The sequence below is a fragment of the Myotis myotis genome, unplaced genomic scaffold, assembly GCF_014108235.1.
Source record: "Myotis myotis isolate mMyoMyo1 unplaced genomic scaffold, mMyoMyo1.p scaffold_m19_p_1, whole genome shotgun sequence".
Classification (NCBI taxonomy): domain Eukaryota; kingdom Metazoa; phylum Chordata; class Mammalia; order Chiroptera; family Vespertilionidae; genus Myotis; species Myotis myotis.
This window is the reverse complement of record NW_023416313.1, coordinates 40301157-40327395: the sequence shown is the minus strand read 5'-3', so window position 1 is coordinate 40327395 and position 26239 is coordinate 40301157. Positions and strand designations below refer to the sequence as shown.

Genomic DNA, 26239 nt, shown 5'->3' with positions numbered 1-26239 from the left:
CGATTCCATTCAAGGGCATGTACTTGGGCTGCAGGCTAGATCCCCAGTAGGGAGCATGCAGGAAGCAGCTGATTAATCATGGTCTCTCATCATTGATGTTTCTATCTCTCTGTCCCTCTTTCTTCCTTTTTTAAAACTATAATAAAAAAGAAAAAAAAACAGATGCCTCCCATCATTTATTATTAGAGAATTGCATATTTAAAAAATTAAAATATCATGTCACACCTATCAGAATGGTGCACATCTGGAATACCAACAATACCAATACTGGAGAGGATGTAGAACAATAGGGTTCTCTCATTCACTGCTGATGGGAATGCCAAATGGTACAGCCACTTAGGAAGGCAGCCTGACAGTTTCTTACAAAGCTACACATAGGTCTACCATTCAGTCCAGCAATCACACTCCTAGTTATTTACTCAAATAAATTGAAATATATATCTACACAAAAACCTGAACCTGAATGTTTATAGCAGCAACCAAAATGTCTTTCAATGGATGAATGAATAAACTGTGAAATGGATATTATTTAGCAATAAATGAAAGAGTTTTTCAGTTGTGATAAAGCATGGAGGAAACTTAAATGTACATTACTAAATGAAAAAAGCCAGTATGAAAACACAACATATAGTATGATTTCAACTAGTGATATTCTGGAAGAGGCAAAACTATAAAGACAGCAAAAAGATCAGTGATTGCTAGGGGTTCAGGAAGCGGGGTGGGAGGAGGGATGTTTCAGTGAATTGCAGTGTATTTTCAGGTCAAACTATTCTATATGATGTATTGTGGTGGATACATGACTTTATGCATTTGTCAAAACCAATAAAACTATACAATATAAAGTCTAAACTTTAAGATATAGGCTTTAGTTAATAAACATCAATGTCGGCTCATCAATTGCAACAAATATTCCATACCACTGCAAGATGTTAATAGTAATAGCAAAAATTGTGTATTACGGGAGGGAGGAGGGAGGGGGGTTCTGTACTCTCAATAACTCAATTTTTCTGTAAATTTCTTTAAATTAAAATTGTTCTACAATTAAGTGTATTAGCTATTTAAAATGATATAAGAAGAAGTAGCACTTCGAAAGGAAAATAAATTGAAATAGAATGCTTTCTGTCAAAAAGATATGAAAAATACAAGGATAAAGAGCAATGATAGTCTAATTCACCTTTTACATTTTACTATTGGTAAATGCAACTAGAATAGAGATTCCCACTTGAAACTCTACCTTTTATAATAGTTTTTCATTTAAATATATTTTGATATTATAATCTAGTTTACAAAGTGATGTACAATTAAATAAACCTTAGTATTAAATAAACCTTAATTCAGGGTGTTATTTTCATTATGATCTAATAACCTTAGAAGAACACCTTAGAGAGAGAATATAAAACATTTTATTTTCACAACAACTTCAAAAATAATAATGAAATAATAAGTAGCATAATATCTGAAATAATATTTATTCTCCTCCAAAATGCTTTACCTTAGTTGACTGGTAGAGATTACAATTTCCTCCTGTTAAATAATGCCTTATACTCTCTTTTTTTTTTCCCTCCATTCTTTTGTGTGTGGGGAGTGGTAGTAGTGTTTATGCTATGCTTTTTATTTTGGAATAATTTTACAACAACACTGAAAAGAAAAATCAGAGGTTTTTTTGGGTGAACTTTCAACTCAGCTTCTTAATTTTAGCATCTTCCATAATCTTAGTATATCTACCAAAACTCATTACTTATCATTGATTCAGTATTGTCAATTAAACTATAGGTGTTACTCTTATTGTTTTTCCCTTAATTTATTTTCTTTTGTTCCAGGAAAAAAATCAGAATACCACATTGCTTTTTCTAGTCATGTATCCATATAGTCATTTTCCGTCTGTCACAGTCTCTGAGTTTTTCCACAATGGCAGATTTTTATTTGTTTATTTTTTTTTTACCACCCCAAGTCCAGCCTCCTTCCATCAGCATCCCAGTCAAGGCACATACCATCCCCTCTTTACCTCCTTCGACCTCCCCCCAACCTGCTCTCCTTCTGGTAATCACTGTACTGTCGTCTGTTTCTTTGAGTGTTTCTTAATCTGTTTTCTTTATTTTTTATATCCTTGACAGTTTTTAAGTGTTAGGTATTTTGTAGATTTCCTCCCAAGTAGTGTGTGCCTGATGTTTTCTCACGGTTAAGCTGAGGTCATGAACATTTGGAAGAATATGACAGATGTGAAGTTTCCTCAGTTGATATCAGTGGGTACATGATATCAACATGACTTTTCATGGTGATATTAGACTTGGCCTCTTGGTTAAAATACTGCCTGTCTTCCAGTTTTCTCCACTATAAAGTTTCTATTTTCTTTTTCCATTAATTAATTTCTGTCAGTTTGTCATTAAGTGAACACTACACTCAAGGGGGAAGTATCTCTATATATTATTTGAAGTTCTTGTGTAAGAAAATTCCATTTCTTGTCCCTATTTATTTATTTATTTATTTATTTAATCAAGTATACTAATAAAAGGGTAATATGCTAATTAGACCGGGAGACCTTCTGGGAGACCTTTTGGACATCTGTCTGGACAAAGCCATGGTGGCGGGACTGAGGCAGAGGTGATTAAGGGCGATCAGGCCGGCAGGGAGGGCCATTGGGGGTGAGCAGGCCAACTGGGTGGGGCAGTTAGGGGTGAGCAGGCCGGCAGGCAGAGGTGGTTAGGGGCAATCAGGTAGGCAGGCAGACAGGCAGGCAAGCAGTTAGGAGCCAGCAGTCCTGGATTGTGAGAGGAATCCGGCAGTCAGAAATCCCCTGAAGAGTCCCAGGTTGGAGAGGGTGCAGGCCATGCTGAGGGACACCCAGCCCCTCATGCATGAATTTTGTGCACTGGCCACTAGTGTATTTGTAATGGTATGGACTGTTGTTATTTGAGTTTATATTGTTCTTTGAATTAGAATATGTTATCATCAGTATTTATTTTCTTTCTTGAATTATTGCAGCTTTGTTAAGGAGAGATCTATAAATTTGGCTCCTGTGTCCTTTTGACAATTCCCTTTTTTAAATAGAAACTGTCTGTAAAGATACATTATATGAGCTGTAGTTATGTCATTTTAATATAATGCAATAATAGTTTACACAAGCCTTGCAATTAGCATCACATCTTTCTCCCCATACCCTTAATATACACTTATTAGTGATTGATTGATTTAGTACATGCTTATTGTGCACCTACTGTGTGCCAGACATGATTCTAGGCACTGGAGATAGCTTAGGGGATGAGATCAGAGATTTAACAAGATGCTGATGAAGCAGATCCTTGTGGACCTTTGAAGAGAACTTTGGATTTTTTGTTACATAAGATAGAGAGCCCCTGCAGGGTGTTGAGCAAATCATTGCATCATCTGCTTTAATATAGATCACTGTAGTTGCTGTGTTAAAAAGAGACTATAGATGGGCCAATGTTGATGCAGGAAGACAAGTTTGGAAGAGCAATTATAATGCTTAGTACTGATTTTGCATACAAGTTCAATGATTTTCCAGTGTAGAAATGTTAAAATCAGGCTTAATTCTTTTTCATTAAGTTATAAAATTGCTTTCTGCATATTCTAATCTAATAGACAACTTGCCACCTTCTGATCCCTGTATGGAGGGAATAATTTATTCATTTTCTGTCAGATAGATGTACATTAAAACATGCCACAGGACTTTATCTTAGGCAGCATATATAAAAATTATTATATAATAATGTATTATGTGTTTCTAAATTTAACTATGAGATTGCACTAAGCTAATTTCCAATACTTTTAAATATGAATATGTGCATAATAATATATGTGTTTGAAGATTAGTGCATCCAGAATTCAGAGATAATAAAAAAAAATTGTCTAGCCCATTCTTGCTTTGGAATTTCAGATACCATTTTAAAAGCAGAGATAAAAGGAGAAAGCAAGGAACAACTTGAATGCTGGTAAAGTAAGCCTCTACACTGCAGCAGTTCACAACGGTGTGTTATATATAGAAAGAAGATCAGTCATTGGTTTTAATCCTGCTAAATAAAACGGAACTATTGGAATGGCATGCCACTTGACCTTTCGGATTTCAGAAGCAGTATATAACTGGTGTGAAGGAAAAACACTTGCAAAGTGTCTTCTCTGACATGACAGATTCTCCTGGAGGTTCACACAATGTTCAAAAGGCAGAAGTCCCTTGTTTCAGAAAGCAAGAGAGACCTTTCTTCCCCAGGAGCTACAAGGTTCACAGCGAAGAATGACATGAGAAAATTTCAGTCTTTTTCCCAACTTATACTTTCAGCGGGCCCTCTAAAGTCAGCTCCCGCAGTGAAACATTCAAAAGCAGCTCACTTTGAGATTGAAATACTTGATGCGCAAACAAGAAAGCAGATATGCATTGTGGATAAGGTGAGTTTGTTTATTTAAATGTCTCTTCTTTGCAACAATGATGATGAATCTCTAAAATGCTGACCAGACTGTAGTAAAACACATTCCTGGCTTTTAGTGCTTTTCTTTTTTTAATGAGCAGGATAGATACTTTATACATAGTTTCAGTAGAAGAAATTTACTGCATTTCGCATAATCAATTTAAATGGTAGCTAATAAATATTAACTCGACCATTGTTGGGAGGCAAAATTTTCACTGTTCGCCTTCTCATTGTACATGAAAAAAATGCCTCCACATTTTTCTCTTCATGCACTTGAATATTCATATTATCAGAGAGTTGTAATAGTATTTGTAGAAAATAGCAAGCAAAGGTCACTGAAATTATTAAAAATTCTATTTAACATATATGATGAAGTCTCTCCATTAAAAATTATTTAATATTGATTTAATTATTTGTCTTGAAAAACGAACTTCTTGCTTTTTATAAAAGGTTTACTTATTTCAAAACCACAGTTTCTTGCTTTATATTACCCACTTATATTCAGAGCACAGATGTTTCACTGAAGATAAAATATATACTTTCTAGCTTACATAATCTTGTGTACATTGTAGATAACATATGCATGTATAATATTTCAAACACTTTTAGTCTTTCAGAAGTTTGAAAAGACATGAGTAGTTTAACTTATTATGAGAAATATTGATATTTTAAATAAAATATTCATTTATTTTTCTTTACTGAAGTTAAGTTTTTGCTTTTGTTCTAAAAATAAAAGTGAATCACTGATTCCATTTAACTAATCTCTAGCCCTGTTTCTAGATAAAAATGGAAGAGAAGTACTTGTTTACTGTTTTAATTGCCAAGAAAATAATACATATTCTCTTATTTAGTAATTATAACTTATTATTGGTTTATTTTGAGGTAATATTAACTTTTAATTATTGATGGAAATGAAAAATAAAGCACTTTTTCAAGTTCATACAGGACATAAGTGCAACATAGAATTAAAACCATTTTATGCAACTCTGAATCATATTATTTTTATTTAGTACCATTGGGGCCATATATACATGATGAATATATATTTTATGTGTAAACAATTATAACTTATTAATTTCATACACAGCATAAGCTATTCTGTCATTTCAGTAAAGATTTTATATTTTTGCATTATACAAAAACAAGACAAAAATAATGTAATCTGGAAGTTGCTGACACGTTTTGAATGCTCACCATTCAAAAAGCTTTAAAATAATACACTTAAATTAAGAAAACATGGCAATCAATTTGATGCATGTTAAATTGGTCAAGGATTTACAAAGATGAAGATCCTAAAATGAGACTGGTTATTGTATGCTTTCTGATATGTATTTAAACCTTGACCAAAAATCCACATTAAAATACTGAAAAGCAGATGTGCTCCTAATTGTTTTCCTCACATTTATATCTCATGTTATTGTGATTTCATCTGAAGCTAAGACATGGTATTTGACATTCTAGCAATATTTAAATTGCAAAAAAATTAAGCATCCAGAAACCCAGCATTTTGTGGAGATATGTATTTCGCTCAGGAATCTCATATTTGAAATGTAAGATTCCTGGTATTTGCAATTCCAGTAGCAAACTTTTAGGGGAAACTCAGTAAGCTAGACAGGGGATTAGTTTTGAATGCCTTACCAACCTTTATTGGACAATCAACACCATATGATATACAACTTATTACATACAAATCTTTGTCTTGCCAATAGAATTGGATTTTATTTAATCTTATTTTAATTTTGTAATATGGTAAATTATCTCACAGTGATAGCATGACTTTTAAAAGAAAAAATCTTAATTAATTTACTTTTTTGTTGTTGTTTCATGATTCTTACTAGTTCAAATTTGTAACCATGAGAAATATTGAGTTTGCTCTTCAAAATATTGTTTTTCTTAGACAAATTAATAGTTAAATTAACAGTAAGGTCATGTTAAGTGCCTTTCATTACATTTAGCTCTATCCAGCATACAAGAGAAGTGTTGCTTATGACGTAGTCCTTATCTTTCAGTAAGTACTGTCTAATAAAGTTACAGGTCATGTACTTTGGAAGTATGCATAGCTGCACCAAATCCCTGCCACACCAATCACATTTATCAAGGTTCAGGAAAGTCACTGAGTTGCTGAACCCAGGGCCATTATTTAGAATATAGGTTAATAAACATCTATTTGTAAGTGCATAGTGAAGAGGAGGAAAATGGTATTTAACAGGCTTAGCATAGTGCCTTGCACAGAATAGGGAAAATATTTTTGTAGTTTTAATAATCATTTAGAGAGATAAATTTAATGTATGTAAAAAATCTAAGAAAAAATAGGTTCATCCTTGTCATACTGGCACAGAATCAGAATTTCAATTTGACTTCTTAATAATTATACATTAACATAATTTATTAAATGTAAATGTTTAGGTATCTTGAATAGGATGTATGTATCTTAGTAATATATGCTGAGCTCTGTAGAAATTGTGTTTGTATCTAAATATTATAACATCAACTTCAGAATGGATAAAGAATGTACTAAGGATATTCATGAGACCAAGCCATTGAGAGAATTCCCTGGATTAAAGAAAATATATGGAATCGTGTTCTTCTACGCGTGCTCGCGCGCGCGTACACACACGCACACACACTAAACACTTTCAATTGCCTTAAATATCTTCTTTAGCTTGTGCCCCATTTCCCTCACTATTTCCATTATTTTCATTTCATCTGCCCATCATTTATCTTCTATTTTATCCTAACCACACTCCATTCAGGTATCTTCCTCTGTTACTTTCCAGGATATGAACTTGCTGAGGTCACCAGAGTCAGTGGTAAATACCTTGCTAAATCCAAAGGTCAATTCTCATACTTCATCTTACTCAGTATATGAGGAACTTATGAGCATTTGCCATTGTTAAGTACATCCTCTTTAAGACACTTTTGCTATTTGAGTTCCAGGATAATACTACACAGATTGTTTAAAATCAACTTTATGGGCTCCTCCCTTTTCTCTTGCTTCTTCTTTATCTAACTTATTAGGTGTGGACTGTCACCAACTCAGTCATCAGAACTTCTCATATTAGGTAATCATCTCTCTCTCTCTCTCTCTCTCTCTCTCTCTCACTCACTCTCTCGTCTATCTATCATCTATCATCAATCTATTTAATCTAGCTACCTATCTATCTGAATGTTTATTAGGCATCTCATAGTTAGCATATCCAAAACTCAACATTTGATAGTCTCAAAAACTGTTTCCACAAGATTTTTTAGGTCACTAAGTGGAATCACATTTTTCAAATAGCTCAAGGCAAGCGCTTAGAGGCATCACAACTTATCTAATCTCACAACACATATGCAATCCATCCTCACGGTTGTGCCTTCACATATATCCAGACAATGAAAAATTTTAACCACCTCTCCTGCTAGAACTCCTGGTTTTTTCTTCTGTTTCAGTCCTTAGTACCTTCAAATATATTCCCTACACTGCAACAGAACAAGCCTGTTATATTGTGTCAGATAATATCATTCACTACTCAAAACTAGTCAATGTTTTCCTTTAGGTCTTGACTCAACTGTCACTTCCTTTCTTGTGGCTTTTCCTTACTACTTATTTAAAATTTCAAAATCTGGCAATATATTCCATTACCATTCCTTGCTCTATTTCTTTAATAGCACTTATTTATTTTTTTATTTTGTTTATTATTTTGCCTACTTTTTTATGCCAGCTTCACAAAATCAGGGATTTGGTTTTTATCATTCCTGTATATCCAACATTTAGAACAGTGTTTGGCACAAATAAAACATTTAACCAATATGTACTAACTAAAACAATTACCCTCTAAAAGATATGTGTTTTTTATAATGCACTCTTGTTTAGCACTGATAGTGTTAAGATAGAGAAATATAGTATTTAAAAATAGATTTTACTATTTTCTAAATCAACTTGTCAATGGAATAAATGTAAATATATTCCTAGAAAAAGCATTTAAATCATCCATTCTACTAAATGCCCAAATTCCTCTTGGCTTGCTACAAACAATGATGTATATAATTTAACTTTGATTTAGTGTATAACTTGCTAAACAGTTACATTATAATTACAAAATCTAACAAGATTTTCACAAAGGTGACAATACAGATGGGGATATTTAACTAACTTAGTTATTTCCCATGAATGATAAAAAAATGACTAACCAAGAATAAGGTAGAGAATAGATTTATATATTGTTAAATATCATTCTTAAATATTTATTGGAACATCAAAAATATAATGGAAATATTAATTTTAAAAATTTAACAATGAATTATTTCTAGTTGCTAATTATCTCTGTCTCACTTCTATTTTGTAAAATGTCAGAAGCTTATCTTGAGATAAGTCAATGATTCAAGAGCATGGCTAGAACTCTAAAAGCTTGGGTTGATAAACGTTTCCAATATCATCCCATTCTTTTTTCTTTAATTTTTTTTCTAAGGAACTTGACCACAGGAGCCCTCTTTCTCCTATTGTTTAATTTGTTTTATGTCAAAACTCTCAAAAGCCTTTCAAAAACTCTTACAAATAAAATAAAGCCCTCAATAAATCTCCAATCCTTCTTACAGTAAAATACCAGCTCTTACCAGAAAATAGTAGAGAGAATTTTAGTGCAATAAGACTACATAAAAATTGCACTTTTAATAGTTAGAAATTTTGAGAGTCCTTAATTTCTGACATTACCACTTTTAATATTGCCTCTTGGGCAAGCTACTTAGCACATCAATGCTTCCAGTTGTTCATCTGTAAAGTGAGAATGGCACCTGTTTTAAAATGGCCTCATGACAGTTTTCTGAATTTCACATATAAATGACATTACTTTCTTTTTTTTCTGTTCTTCTCCATCATCATCCTGCTCCTCTTTTTTCTTCCATATTTCCTACCCCACCCCTTCTTCCCATCCCTACCTCTTTTCCCCCTCCTCCTCAGTGCCCTTTCTCCTACTTCTTACTCTGTAGCGTAATATACTAATAGTTGAAAGCTTATAAACTTTGGATTGAGTCATAGCAGAATTTATGTCTGACTGCTTTATCTTTTTCCATGGACATAATCCAATATCTCTGCACTTTATTACTATTTTCTATAAAATCATTTAAGTATTATTATTGCCCTTTATAGAAGAGAAATTATGGTGCAGAGAATTGAAATGAAGAACTTAATGTGTGTTAGAACCAAGTTAGGAACCTGGCCAATGCATGTTCTGTGCCTTGCTCTCAACTATTATACACCCACTTGACAGATAATGAGTTGTCATGAGCCCAAATTCCCATGCTCAGTTTGATCTCATGACTGAACAGTCAGACTTCTGACACAGACATTATGTTTCAGGATAAAGATGATGTTTTTAAGGGATGTCTACTTGCCCTTTTATTTGAGACAAAAGAAAGTTCTTAAGCATTTTTTTCTATCCACACTAATAATAGACAAATATGTAAATTGGCCATACTTTCACAATGCCCCACAGCCAATCAGGAAGGAATATACAAATTAGTGGGACAAAGATGGCAGTGGCCACAGAGCTAGTCAGAGTTGGGGGAGGCTTGGGTCACCCCCGGCGATGGAGGAAGCCAAGCTTCCCGCCTGCCTGGGCCTGCCACTGAAGGAGGTGCCTGTGGGCAGTGGCCACAGAGCCTGCCTGAGCAAGTGGGAGGCTTGGGTTGCCCAGGCCGGCAGATGAGGGAGGGGCCTGCAAACAGCCCTCAGCCCCTCATCCAGGCTGGCCACGCCATCATCAGTGTGAGGGTCCCCACTGGGGGGCATGGCCAGCCTGCAAACAGCCATCAGCGCCTCACCCAGGTGCCGGGAGCCGGTCCATGCTTGCTGTTTCAAGGGACCTGGCATATATGGCATACTGTTCTTAATATGTTTGCTCACCTTCTTGGCACTATGTGTTTTAACCAAGGTCTCTGAGAAAGGTTGTTTCCCCAGGTAGGGATTTTCCCCTGAAGTTAGGGAGGGAATAAAACCTCTTAACTAAGTGCCAGGTGGGTAATTAATCACTTTAACTATGAACAATCATGCTTAAGCTACATAATCTTTACTCCCTGGAATGGAGATAAGAAACGCCCTAACCTTTGAAATAGAGATTGATAGGATTGGAATCAACTGGTATAAATACAGATGTAAGAAGACAGAACACACAGAACTAGAGACAGAAGAACTTCGCTGGAGAGAACATGGCAAAAGATCCTGGACTGAACCTGACTACAGAAATGGGCAAGAGAACCTGACTAGAACCTGATGACTGAACCTGGCTGGAGAACCTGGCGAGGGAACTTGGCTACAGAACCTGGCTGGAGAACCTGGAGAACCTGGCTGGAGAACCTAGCAAGGGAACATGGCTACTGAACCTGGCTGGAGAACCTGGACTGAACCTGGCTGGAGAACCTGGACAGAACCTGGCTGGAGAACCTGGAGAACCTGGCTGGAGATCCTAGCAAGAGAACATGGACACAGAACCTGGCTGGAGATCCTAAGCAGAACTTCGCTGGAGATCCAGACCAGAATTTGGCTGGAGATCCTGGCTAGAGATCCTGGTTAGGCTGCTGATCAACTGAACGCTGTCTCCGTGTCATTCCTTCTTCGCCGACTCCATCCACACCTTTGGGGACCCCTGGACCCGCTGGGGCTGGACCCCGGCATAGGGTTCTCCAGCCAGGTTCAGTCCAGGTTCTCCAGCCAGGTTCAGTAGCCATGTTCCCTCGCTAGGTTCTCCAGCCAGATTCTGTCCAGGTTCTCCAGCCAGGTTCTGTAGCCAAGTTCCCTCGCCAGGTTCTCCAGCCAGGTTCAGTCATCAGGTTCTAGTCAGGTTCTCTTGCCCATTTCTGTAGTCAGGTTCAGTCCAGGATCTTTTGCCATGTTCTCTCCAGCGAAGTTCTTCTGTCTCTAGTTCTGTGTGTTCTGTCTTCTTACATCTGTATTTATACCAGTTGATTCCAATCCTATCAATCTCTATTTCAAAGGTTAGGGCGTTTCTTATCTCCATTCCAGGGAGTAAAGATTATGTAGCTTAAGCATGATTGTTCATAGTTAAAGTGATTAATTACCCACCTGGCACTTAGTTAAGAGGTTTTATTCCCTCCCTAACTTCAGGGGAAAATCCCTACCTGGGGAAACAACCTTTCTCAGAGACCTTGGTTAAAACACATAGTGCCAAGAAGGTGAGCAAACATATTAAGAACAGTATGCCATATATGCCAGGTCCCTTGAAACAGCAAGCATGGACCGGCTCCCGGCACCCAGGCTGGCCAGGCACCCCAGCAGGGACCCCCACATTGAAGGGGGTGTGGCCAGCCTGAAAATAGCCCTCAGCACCTTACCCAGGCTGGCCATGCCCCCATGGGGTGAGGGTCCTTGCTGGGGGGCTTGGCCAGCCTGCAAACTGCCCCAACCCCTCACCTAGGCCGTCACTATCCCTGGTGGGGACCCCCACCCCAATGGGGGCATCGCTGGCCTGCAAACCACCACAGGCCCCTTGCCCAGGCTGCCCCACCCCACAAGGGAAACCCCACCCTGATCTGGGATACCCTTCAGGCAAACCAGCCAGCCGCCACCTGTGTACCAGGCCTCTATCTATACTAAGAAAAGGGTAATATGCTAATTAGACTGGGAGACCTTCCAGGAGACCTTCTGGACATTCTTCTGGACAAAGCCATGGTGGCAGGGCCAAGGTAGAGGCAGTTAGGGGCCAAAAGGGGAGGGCAGTAGTGGGTGATCAGGTCAGTGAGAGGGCCATTAGAGGTGATCAGGCCGGCACGGGGTCAGTTGTGGGTGAGCAGGCCATTAGTGGGGGTCAGTTGGGGGCGATCAGGCTGGCAGGGGGGCATTTGGGGATGAGCAGGCCAGTGGGGAGGGCAGGTGTTGGCAAACAGGCCACCTGAGGGAGTAGTTGAGGATGAGCAGGCCAGCAGTTGTGGACAAGCAGGCCAGTAGGCAGAGTGGTTAGGGGCAATCAGGCAGGCAGACAGGTGAGCAGTTAAGAGCCAGCAGTCCCGGATTGTGAGAAGGATGTCTGACTGCCGGTTTAAGCCTGATCACACAGGTATCGGGCCTAAACTGGCAAGCAGACATCTGCTGAGGGGTCCCAGATTGGAGAGGGTGCAGGTTGGGCTGAAGGACACACCCCACCATGCACGAATTTTGTGCATTGGGCCACTAGTTTTTTATATGTAGACATAAAATAACATTAGTTAACATTCAAACCTAGAAATTAAGAAATTTATTTAAAGTCCCTTTTAATAATAAGTTAAATACAAAATGTGCTATCAAGATCTGTATCATTAAAAGTTACAAAATTGAGATGTTTTTACCAAAAGAGATGATGAACAAAGTTGTTTTCGGTGAAACCAGGGGAGCTCCAACATCCACCCCTCTTTTTGGATGTACTTGGGAATTTCATAATACTGCAGGCAGTTCTAATTTTAAAAGAATTAGTGCACTTAGATTTATCTCATAAAATGTAATTTTATTATATTAACAGTTATATGTCATGAGAGGAAATGTGGCACAGTGGTTTATGTTCTGAGTGCAGATATATTTGTGCCTTTATTAGACACAAATAATTTTTTGCAAAATATTACGTAAATTTGCAAATTATTGTTTTGTTATCTATGTTACTGAACTACTCTGACTCTTGGTATTCCTTTATCAAAAGTAGGGCAAATATCTGTCTTCCAGGATTAAGTAAGGATTCTATATTTGTAACTAAAATGTAAAGCCATGTGTGCACATGATTAGTTGTGCACAAATGAATGTAATATTTTAGATAGTGCCAGCATATTACAAATATGATTATTCCACTGAAGTGAGGAAAATAATGGAATTAATGCATCTCTAATATGACTATAATATTTAAGCACTTTTAAAATGATAGTCATTATTAACATTTTTTGAAATGATTCGGAAGCATTTTAGAATTGGAAAGCATAGTCACAGAGTCAATCTTTGTAGTATCAATATCTATCTTTTTATAACCAACTCTCTTATCCTAAATAATATCAACCTGTTACTTATATTATGGTATACCATGAAAGATGCCAGTGAAGGTATAACCATTGCATACAATGTAACAGTAAGGAAAAAATAAACTCTAGAAAACAATGCATGAATAACATTTACAAAACAAATTTTAAAAAGCTATTTTTATTTATGCTTAAACTATAAAGAAGACATAATTTCTATCTACTAATACATGAGATACAATGATACTCTATTTAGGAAGTCTACATACATAAATAAGTTTTAGAGGATGCATCTAGAAGAGTTGAACTTTACCAGATTCAGTGGCTCTCAAACTCTCTGTTATGAGACTTTACAGGGGTCCTCAAACTTTTTAAACAGGGGGCCAGTTCACTGTCCCTCAGACCGTTGGAGGGCCGGACTATAGTTTAAAAAAAATCTATGAACAAATTCCTATGCACACTGCACATATCTTATTTTGAAATAAAAAAAAAAACAAAACGGGAATAAATACAATATTTGCATGTGGCCCGCGGGCCGTAGTTTGAGGACCCCTGCTTTAGAATATCATAATGAAGTATTTATTAGTTCTTTAGATATTTGTGGAGATACTTCTCTAGTGCTCTATTAGGTGTTTGAGATAAGGCATTCACTCATACAAATGCAGTTCATATCTTCATCGATTTTATTCTCTCCTGCAGAAGTCAAACAATGTAGATGTAATTCTAAGTGCAAAGATATCTCGATAGTGAGAGAAAAAACAAGGCAATTTTGAGTGGTAAACAGAGATAACTTTTTGGTGAAAGGAATATAATATTGCATTATCATTTTATTTAATTAAATTAAGTTTAAGTAGGACTTTACTGTTTGTATATATAATATATTAATAACTTCTATGTGTAAAACTGTTATGAAATTGTCAAAATAATAGTTGTTAAGTGGAGAACATGTTGCCAGAAGTTGAGCTGTGGTTCAACAATAGACAAGAGAAACTGAAATAGCCAAATTCTCACAGGTCCTGGAGGAAGTACACGCCCTACTCTGAGGGCTAAATGGAGGTCATGGCAGAGTGCAGACAGAGAGGAGGCAGGATCTGCGGCACATGCCTCTTTCAGGGTCCATGGATGGAATGCTTTCAGATTCCTGCGCTAAAACTGAATTGATCAATTCAAAGAGCAGGATTTTAGTAAACCCCAAAGGGGTCTTATCTAAGGCGCACACAAGGACAATGGACTGGGAAGCAGAGGGGCTGTTGATCACAGTGCTGCTGGGAAAATTATATCAGGAATGTACATTTACTTGTGACTCTGGGGGCCACTATCAAGGGCAGGGTTGGGCAACCCCTGGCACGCGTGCCAAACATGGCATGCCAGTAACTTTTGTTGGCATGCGAAACACTCTCTTATAATCTTCCATTTACAATTTTTTTCTTAATATTGACTTTTTTACTTTTCAGATAAATTCAGTGTAGGTGCATCTTAGATAAATAAATAATTTTACATAACAAGTTATCTTAAAGACCATAGGCATGGATTGACGAGAGAGGGGAAGAGCAATTTCTATGCCTCTGCCTTAACTCTCCCTGCCTTCCTAGATCCGACCAGTGTTTTGGTTTCATCCACATACACTTGTGAATCTTTGTTCTCAGTGATGAATTTTGTTAAATCTCGTAATAGGAGTAGCCTGACGGATGAAAGTAGTAGCTCGTGCATATCTCTGAAGGTCACAAAATATAAACCTGATGTAAAATCTCTGTCATCAGTGATACAGCAGCAAAAGTCCCACTGATAATATCAAACGGAGTCATAAAGTTTTCTGTCGGACTATCAGTGTACATGTATACATTAAAAAATAAATGTATTTTTCATCATCATATACTGTGTTTTTGTCACTCGAATGAATTTTATTATTTCTTCAAGGTTCTTCACATATGTACACCTTAAGAGATATCAAGTAGGTGTAACATGTTCTCAAAAAATTAGGGTTGGCATACAGAAGAATTTTGAGTCAGAGATTTTTCTGGTTTTGGCACGCACTCACAAAAAGTTTGCCCACCCCTGATCTAGGGTGTGTGCTAGCATGAGGGGCTGGTGTCAGTTTAAAGTCACTGTAGAACGTTGATACTAAGGCAGCAATAGCATGGAGTAGCTTAGCTAAACTCTTGATAAAACATGAAGATGTGCATGCTGTACAATTATCAAAAAGTTGATGATGAAGGGATTCATAGTTCTTTTGAGAACTAACAGCTCAAACAGAAAAGATAAAGACAGTGCTTACATAATACATTTCTGGAAAATACTTTTGTTTTGACCTTTTGTTTGATTTTTGTTTAGAAATTAAAGGCAAATGATATATTATGCATCTACCATGTTAAGATTAACATTTTACTGGTACTTTTTGGAAGCCTAACAAATAACTATCCAAATAATTACTTAATTTGTTTCTGTGACCTTAGTGAGTTCTTAACACATTTTTATTGTTCCTCTTATGTACCTTAGTGCTCAACGTTATTACTGACAAAGTTATTACTTCTCTGTAACTATTCCTCATAAAATTAGGAGTTAAAAAATGAGCAATAACTTAAGGCAAAATGAAGAAACACAAATTCCAGCCCTAGACAGTTGTCCTCTCACATCGATATTTCTCTGTCTTTTCCTTCCTCTTCCACTCTCTCTAAAAATCAATGGGAAAAAATCCTCTGGTGAGGATTAAAAAAAAAAAAAATTCCATTACTTTATATTTTAAACTAGAGGCCCGGTGCATGAATTTGTGCATGGATGGGGTCTGGCTGGCCCACCCTGATCTGGGGGAGGGGCCACAGAGGTTGACTGGCCAGCCCCGCCCTCGATCAGAGTTGGGGGGCTGAAGGGAGGGGCCATGGGAGTTTGGCCAGCTGCTCTGGAACCAGTTGGCCTGCCACAGTGCACATCATAGTGACCGGTCATTCTGGTCATTCCAGTCGCTTGGCTTTTATATATATAGATTATTTAAAGACTTCAGAGAGAGGTTTGAAGGGGCAATATTGCAGCAATTGGATACTAATATTTATATCACATTAAGACTTTTCATGCGCTCACACCTCATGTTTCTGGACACAAATGTGGCTCACTGAGGTCTTAAGTCTGCATTATCAAGAGTATAGGCATAATGAAATATATTTTTGCTAGAATTTGTATAATAACTGCATCTAAATTCAACATAGCCCTAAATTATACATAAATATAAGTGATCTTTGATTCATGTATATTAACATTGCATCTTACTTTCTGCTGTGAAAATTATGCTATTTGCATGACTACATTTCAAGAGCTCAAAGGTTTAGAGGGCAATCATTGTGTGAAGTTGTTACCCCTAAAATGTTTTCACAGTTGGTTATGATTAAGTACAAACTACAAGAATATCTTACAGGGACATCATCCTAGAACACTGTAAATCCTTCATGCCTCCTTTGCTCTCTTTTTTTCTTCTTTCCTGATTGTTTTTTCCTTCATATCCATTAAAAAATACGAATTTTTCAGTTGTTAGGCACAGACACTGTGAGCACCAGGATGAAAAACAAATCAAACAAACCAAATACAGGGTGGGGAAAAGTAGGCTTACAGGTATGAGTACATAAAACAGAGTTTATTTTTGTTTTATTGTTTATTAATTATTATATTGTTTCCATATGAATAAGTGTAAACCTACTTTTGTCATATCCTGTATATTCCTTTCCCTTAGATGTTCACAGTATTGTGATTGGTAATGACATGTAAGTAGTCCCACACAAGATAGTATAACACAAACTAAAATAGGTATGAACAAAGTGGTGCTGAGCCCAGACAGATAATATTCTTTTCTATTGACTACACTGTGAGTGGCTATAGAAATCTCTTCCAGTTATAAACAGTCCCAGCACACTGGGGGACCATCGTGGGGATATTTCTAAGAGTAAAGTGTCATCTCTTAAAGTAAACATGATCTCCTCTCAATGCCCTACATCCTTAGCCTCTCAGGCTTTGACTGAAGGCACATTGCTAGAGAGACCCCTATGGAGAATTTAGGAAGGGATGTGAAGATGAGTTCCCTACCCAGAAGTTTTTCAAAGGTGCAAATGTGTCAGGCTCCATCCCATTAGTATATTATATTTTATTAGTGGATTTTTTTATACTGACAATCATCAAATAATTTTCAATCCCTGTTGATCTACTGGGATTCAACTGAGTAATCTGAGCCCGGAAGTCTGTAGCCACATAAAGCCTATGAATGTCACACTCGTTTATTTCCCTATGAGAAGTTAATTCTCTTTGACAGATTTATTTTGAACTGCCTATTACATCTAGATAACAGATATTTTGAGACTTGATCTTAGTCTTATATCAAAGAAGGCTATACCTCTGCCTTCTTATAAACTCATCATTCTAACATCATTTTGTGAAAAGAGCAAATCCATTATTACCTATCCTTTTTTTCTTTTCTTATTGCAGTTTAAGTGTCTCATTCCACACTTTTACTGCCTCCAAACACTTAATATTGCTTCATGTTTGGGTGTTTCTAAGTTTGCCATTATTGGTTATTTGATTTTAAAAAATCAAAGTGTAATATAATTTGTAATTTATTTTAGCAAAACACTGGATGAGTTACTGGCTGCCTAATTGAGTCCTTCATGGTCAACACTGATCTCCCTGCCATTGAATATAGATTTATTACCTGCTTCTCATAAACTTCATTTAATAAGATTATGTTATAATCCAAATTTAATTTAATCAGGAGTTTAACACAGAACCCTGAGGCCTTTATTTAGATGACATGCTCCTCATTTTTATAGATAGGCAATTTCAAAAAGCTCTCACTCTAAAATTTTTCATAAATTACTTTGATTTAAAAAATATCTTATGTAGAAAAAAAATTAACTCTTGATATGGTAAGAAAAACATAAACAACAGAATAGCCACAACTGAGCTGTTCATTGCTGAAATAAAATCTGCTTTATTTTAAAATGGTAAGAAAACATTTGAATACCTTTTTATAATTAAAAATAGATTAATAAATACACTTACTTGCTTTTATTTTATTTTTAATTGATTTTTAGAGAGAGGAAAGGGAAGGGAGAAGGGAGAGACAGAAACATCAATGATGAGAGAGAATCTTTGATCGGCTGCCTTCTACACACCCCCTACTGGGGATCAAGCCTGCAACCCGGCTTGTGCCCTGACCTTTTTCATCTCATGGCACACAAACTAATTACTACAATTCTGGGGCACACCAAAATATATATATTTTTGCCGATTTGACAAAAAAAAAATGCTGTAATTTTGATTTGTTCACACCAGATGGCTACTGTTGTGTTGGCTGTTGCCATGCTTTTACCTGAGAATCTAAGGGAAAAAAGGTCAGTGCCCCTGGCTAAATAGTCAGTATTGCATGCTTTTAACATTTTTGTGGTACACCAGTCAGTTGTGGCACACTGATTGAAAATCATTGACTTAGAGGAAAAAAGTAAAAGTAAAACGTAAGTAAAAATGCTGTATAGAGACATTTCACTTGATAATTACCTGAATTAATCAATCTTAAAATATGATTCTCTAGGCTAGTTTAGTTCTATTTCCTGTGTCCCCAAACTGAGACATCAAGAGCTCTTGCCAGGTAGAAGCTGTGCACTGGATATTATGTGTGTATGTGTGTGTGTATTTTCACACCTCTGCAGCTAATTATTTCTATTCAATTTATCTTATATTTTATTTCTCTCTGTGTCTTCATTGTTGAACACATTCCTTTTCCTCGCAAAGTTTACTGACAGTTTTTGTATTGCACTTTGCCATTTTCCTGTAGAGTGAATTTCATGTGGTGGTTGTTTACTTTTCCTTACCAATTAAATTTCATTTCTCTAAGTAGGGTAAACAGTATTCTGGAGACATCTGCTCATTTCAAGAAGTTCCTGAGGAAGTTTTAAAATCAGCAATAGTACCAATTTTTATTTTTTATGTGTGAACTATTGCCTTTGCCTAATTATGTCTTTTCTAATTACTCACATATTTTGCATCAGTCCTAAAATGAGTAGACAATGTGCCCAGCTCTAAAATGCATAATATGTAGGTGATGGAATAAGCAATGTTTTAAGATATGCCCATGCTGTAGCCTCATGACTATTTATCTATGAGGTTGAAGAGGCAAGTGATTGCAAGATCAAAGTCTCTCTTCCAATGGAGAATCACCTATGGGACTAATTATTTAATGAGCTATAGAAAGAGTCCAACCTTAGTTTATCAAGCTGCCAACTCTCTAAAATCTCTTTCTGTTTGGACCATATCCAATTAAGCAATAAATAATTTTATTCTCTATCTCCTCACTGAACTGTTACCATCCTAGTCACCATCACCTCTATAAGGTGGACTGATCTAAATGAGTCTTCACTGAACACCCACAGTGTATGTAGGAACACAAATACATACGCTATAGTTTCTATCAGCTGTAGTTACAGCCCATCTGGTTCTACAATATCACCAGGTAAAATGCCTGGAATTCATCAGTGCAGATGAAATGGTTTTGTCATTACATGATCATTTTAATTGTCACCTAGATTCTGTTTAATTTACAGAAGCCAGATTGATTCTTTTGTAAACCTAAGGTATCATGTCATTCCTCTGAAAAAAACCCTCCAACAAGTACACAATTCACTCATATCTCATATTCTAAAAGGTTAGATCTTTGCACCCTTATCTCTCTGTTCATATCTTTATTCTATCTCTAAGTCACTCTACTGCAAACCCACTGGCCTGCTTGCCATTTCTCAGACACTCTTAGCATGGTGATCCCTTTGAGAAGTGGAGAAGAGGAATACAACAAACATTTGCCAAAATAATTTATTTTGCTATAGAGCTTCAGCTTCCAAGAACCATTTAAATTATTCTTCTCTTGTTAGGACAAGAAATATATTTTAGGAAAAGGAGTGTTCTAATTAGATGGATTATAATATTATTTTTAAAGAGGTAGGTAAAAATCTTACTTTTTGAGAAAACCGGCTACCCATATTAGCTCATTTCCCAAAATATACTCTCTGTCTTACTGTGAGCATTTCCTTGAATCACCAGTGGAATAAACTACACATTTTAATATTTTATGCATGATAAGTTTGTGTGTGTGTTTTTGCTGAAATTCAGTTTTACTGTATCGTGAACTTTTTCAAAAGCAAATATAAAGTATCTTGAATACTTATGTAAATGTCAAATATTTGTGAATCAGAAATAGTTACAAAATGAAATGCATAGCATGTTTGTTTCACAGTGATGCCATTTTTGTACATAAAATTTGAATTTTTAAGTGCCTTTTTAAAAGTTACATTTAATCAACATGTCTCTTAAAATACCATCAGTAGAACAAAAAATAAACAAATTAATTAAACAACAGAATTTTAAACTTATAGTTGATTTACAAACCTGATGTAAATTTTTGAAAGGTGAAAGTCACCCTCCTGAATTTTTTTGCAGCTTTTACAATGAAATAACCAAGCTACAGTCATGAACCACTTAAGTACAGGGATACCTTCTGACTAATGCATCATTAGGTGATTTAGTGAACATCATAGAGTGTGCTTACACAAACCTAGATGGTAAAGCTGACTACATACCTAGGCCATATGGAATAGCCCAGTGGTCAGCAAACTGTGGCTCATGAACCACATGCGGCTCTTTGGCCCCTTGAGTGTGGCTCTTCCACAAAATACCACGTGCGGGAGCACACGTACAGGGAACGTTGTGGAGTGAAAGAAGATGTAGTGTTGAAGATTGAAAAAGGTATGTTGAAATGGTTTAGACACATAGAGAGGATGAACGAAAGGAGATAGACGAAACAAGTATACAAGAGGAGTGTGGATGGGAGAGTTGGAAGGGGTCAACCTCAGCGAATGTACCTCAATCAGATTGAGGACATTTTTTAGCAAAGGCCAGCTTAGGAGTATCCTAATTAAGTTAATAGCGATGTGCCTACCTATATAGTTTAAGTTTAAAAAATTTGGCTCTCAAAAGAAATTTCAATCATTGTACTGTTGATATTTGGCTCTGTTGACTAGTGAGTTTGCCGACCACTGGTATAGCCTATTGCTTCTATGCTTCCAGCCTGTTAGGCATATTACTGTACATGGTAACATGAGATTATATTAAGCACAAGAGAAAATTGTGCAGTCTAGAGACGAGATGGACACAAGATGTATGAGGCATGCCATTTTACAGCAAACTTTTTAATATGTAGAAAAAATACACTCTACAATAATGATAAAATGTATAGTATAGTAAATACACACACCAGTAACAAAGTCACTTATCATCAAGTATTCTGTACCGGTAAACGATTGTATGTGCTACACTTTCATTTGCCTAACAGGTTTTTTTAAGCAGCATGATCACAAACACACGACTACTGTGTTGTGCTATGTTGTTAGGAAGGCTATGATGTCACTGGGCGATAAGAATTTTTCAGCTCCATTATAATTTTGTGGAGATCATCATCCTATAAGCAGATCATTACCAATTGAAATGTCTCTATACAGCATTTTTACTTATGTTTTACTTTTACTTTTCTCCTCTGAATCAATGATTTTCAATCAGTGTGCCACAACTGACTGGTGTACCACAAAAATGTTAAAAGCATGCAATACTGACTATTTAGCCAGGGGCACTGACCTTTTTTTCCCTTAGATTGTCAAGTAAAAGCATGGCAACAGCCAACACAACAGTAGCCATCTGGTGTGAACAAATCAAAATTACAGCATTTTTTTTTGTCAAATCAGCAAAAAAATATATATTTTGGTGTGCCCCAGAATTGTAGTAATTAGTTTGTGTGCCATGAGATGAAAAAGGTTGAAAATTCCTGCTCGAAATGATTAATTTTTAATAGTTCTTTAGTTTTTGATAGCGAACTACTGAAAAACTGAGTATCTTAAAACAAAGACCATTTATTTATATCATTATTCTGTCATTTTATCATTTAGTTCTCTGCTGGGCTCACTCAAGTATGTGCAGCCAGTTGCCAAGTAGCTGGGTGACCCTCATCAGGGTGTTAGCTGGGAAGCTAGGTCAGGCTTCTCCACATGGTGCTGATCGAGGGTGTGATCAGAAAGAGTAGAAATATATGTATGGCCTCTTGTGTCTTAGATTTCCAACTTGGACAGCCTCACTTCAACACATGTTTGTAATCAAAATACATCAGAAGTCAAGATAAATTTAAGGTCTGAGAAAAAAAATTCTACCTCTTTGATGGGGGAATCTGCAAAATACTGTGGCTATTTTTCCAATCACCACAAAAGTATAGCATAATATAGTATAGTATAGTATAGTATAGTATAGTATAGTATAGTATAGTATAGTATACATTTATTACTAATAAATAGTATATATACAAATACACAAAACAGATTGATAGATAATACTGTGACAATTATTTTACTCTTCCTCCCAAATCCTACGAACACTGAGCCAATTATTACTTATCACACTCATTATTTTCACTATATTTTTGCCTTTACTCAAAGTATAATTCATGGCAATACAATTGAAGATATGTATAAATGCTATATTTTCCTCTTAAAACTGAAGAAAAAGTGACTTAGCGAATATCCCTGTCATTTTCACTGCAAATCATCAAGTATAAACCAATTATGCTTTGATCCATATGTTTTCAACAGACTTACCATTTCTTATTCTAAAAAAGCCTTTTTTTTTTCTGGTTATCATTAGGCAATTATATCAGTTAAAATGAACCCTGAGATATTTTACAGATTATAATTAAGGAAATTCAAACTAGATTTAAAATTTACCACATAGAGATTTTCTCCCTCCAGTTTCATCTGCATTTACATTTTAATAAACACTATTAGATGTAGAATTTTTCTAGTTAATAAATATCACTTTTTCAACAAAATAAATATAAATTAACTTGGAGTATGCACACATACATTTTGTCCTTTTCCTATTATCATGATGCTAAATCATTAATCCATGGGTAATAGACCCAGTCGGTTGTTACTTTCTTATAATAATACCTATGAGCATTTGGGGTGGAAAAAATGACTGTCATTTGATTACTAGCGTTATTTTAAAACATATTTTTATGATTATTTCTTAGTTTCACAGAGGTAATACTATTTTATTTGAGATGGTCCTTCAGGGTTTATACAGAAACCATTTCATTTAAATATGGCTTGGGCTTACTTATTTATTTCAGTAATACCATGTTGCACTTAAACTTTCCTGCATGCAAGCACTATTTTCTTGGTTTCACAAGATGCAATAGAAAAGCATAATAAAAGTCATCTAAGAAGTAATTATAAATTTTAATTCCAGTAGGCTTTTATTTTATTCTTAAACATATGCTCTTAATTCTGTGGTCTTTATAAACTCATCCAGTCCTAAAGTATTCCAATCTAGGTTTCAAAACATAAATTCTAAAAATATTCACAAAGAGAATTCACCATGAAAAATTTTGTGTTCTTAAAATCTGAGTTAGTTTCTAATTTGTAAAATATTTCTCCTTTTTGTATTTTGTTAGGATCTCAAAATCTAATATCAATTACACTTAAAAATTTTTAAATATGTTATAATTATATATATGTGTGTGTATTTATTACAATATCAATAATGTCTGGCCTATATACCTAAATAAAATTTACATATAATTTATTGGAAATAAAAGTATTTATATAACTGAAATTTATTTAGATAAATATATTTTTAAATATATGGTGAATATTTTAAAGAAATTAATTTATAGGAGGAACCAAGATGGCGGCATAGGCAAATACCTGTACTTGATGCCTCTCACAACCACATCAAAATTACAACTAAAAGACTAGAACAACTATCATCCAGAACTGTGGGAAAGCTGGCTGAGTGGAAGTTCTACAACCAGAGTTAAAGAAGAAAGAACATTGAAACTGGTAGGGGGTGCGGAGCCATGGAACGGGCTGGCACCCGGGAGTGCCGCTTTTTTAATCAGGAGGGAAATACAAGCTCCTGCTTGCTCTCAGCTCCAGTGCCAGGCAAGACTCTGGGGGACCCAGAAACGTACAGGGAGAAACTGTACTGTTTGGCATCAGGACAGGAATGGGAGGACAGCTTTCTTTCAGACGGAGGTGCCTGCAGTAGTAATTTTTCCTGCTCTGGGACTTCTCTGATGCAGTGCTGACTGGAATCATTGCTTCTAGCTCTGCCCAGAAGATACCCTGAGAATCTGCCCCATCCAATTTACAACCCCACCCACGCTGTCCACAGCGGCTTTTGCATAAGAATGTCCTGTCATTTCTCAGCGTAAAACCTGTTAAACAGGCAGCAGCAGGAGCCTGCCTTGCTACACAGCTGGGCCTACTCTGGGCACTTCCAAACCTGAAACAAAGAGGAGTAATCTGCAGATCTCCCTGTATCTTCTGCTGGGTGGCCCTAGGCAGTTGCTGACTTTGTACCTCCTTGGAGATCCAAGAGCCAGTGTACCCAGTATTCAGTGTGAGACCATACCAGATTATAACTCTTCACATCCATAAGTGACACGCTCCAGGGACAGACTCAGTGAGCACCAAAGCCCCACTGAAGCAAGTCCTGCTCCATAGGGTTGTCTCCTGCACAGCAGCTCTCCAACTGTAGTCACAGCTGGTCCCCACACCCAATTGGCCTGGAGGTCAATTCCTCCCAGTGATACCAACAGCATTCAAGGCTTAACTACAACAAGACTGTGCACACAGCCCACAAAGGGGTGCACCAAGAGTGTCCACCTCAGGTGACTGTGGAGGCTGAGCCACTAGGCCCTATAGGAGACCTACAACACAAGGCCACTCTATCAACTCAAGGAGACTTAGCAGATACCCAATACATAGAAACAAACACAGAGAAGCAGCCAAAATGCAGAGACAAAGAAACATGTCACAAATGAAATAAATGGATTAAAGCAAAATACTGGATATAGAGTTCAAAACCACAGTTATGAGGTTTCTCAAGAATCTTCTAGAAACCTCTGAGGAACTTAGTGAGAGCTTCAAGGATCTTAGTGAGAATGCCAAAAAAATGGAAAAGGACCAGTCAGAAATTCAGCATACACTGGCTGAAATAAAGAATAATATATAGAGATTCAACAGTAGACTAGAGGATCCCAAGAATCAAGTCAATGATTTGAAATGTGAGGAAGCAAAAAACACCCAACAGGAAGAGCTAAAAGAAAAAAGAATCCAAAAATATAAAGATAGTGTAAGGAGCCTCTGGGGCAACTTCATGCGTACCAACATCTGAATTATGGGGGTGCCAGAAGAAGAGAGAGAGCAAGATATTGAAAACCTATTTGAAGAAATAATGACAGAAAACTTCCCCTACCTGATGAAAGAAATAGACTTACAAGTCCAGGAAGCACAGAGAACCCCAAACAAGAGGAATCCAAAGAGAACCACATCAAGACACATTATAATTAAAATGCCAAGGACAAAAGACAAAGAGGGAATATTAACAGCAGCAAGAGAAAAACCGTTAGTTACCTACAAGGCAGTACCCATACGACTGTCAGCTGATTTCCCAACAGAAACTATGCAGGCCAGAAGGGAGTGGCAAGAAATATTCAAAGTGATGAATAGCAAGAACCTACAACCAAGAATACTCTCTACCCAGCAAAGCTATCATTTAGAATTAAAGGTCAGATAAAGAGCTTCATAGACAAGAAAAAGCTAAAGGAGTTCATCACCACCAAAGCAGTATTATATGAAATGCTGAAGGGTATTCTTTAAGAAGAGGAAGAAGAAAAAGATAAAGATAAAAAATTATAAACAACAAAGTGACAACAAATACCTATCTATCAACAAGTGAATCTAAAATCCAAATGAATAAAAAAATCTGGTGAACAG

The 26239-nt window shown here is 36.3% G+C and overlaps 1 protein-coding gene across 2 annotated transcripts in view; it reads left to right on the top strand.

Annotated features, from left to right (window-relative positions):
* Nucleotides 1-3930: 3930 nt before the first annotated feature.
* TECRL (trans-2,3-enoyl-CoA reductase like) overlaps nt 3931-26239 on the top strand; it is an 87080-nt gene continuing 64771 nt past the window's right edge. Inside the window, exon 1 of one of the 2 annotated variants that reach the window (XM_036335267.1) lies at nt 3931-4401. In XM_036335267.1, the coding sequence (XP_036191160.1) occupies nt 4168-4401 (234 nt within the window). In that variant the 5' untranslated portion in view covers nt 3931-4167. The remainder of the gene's footprint in view (nt 4402-26239) is intronic. The other variant, XM_036335258.1, reaches the window with a different exon arrangement.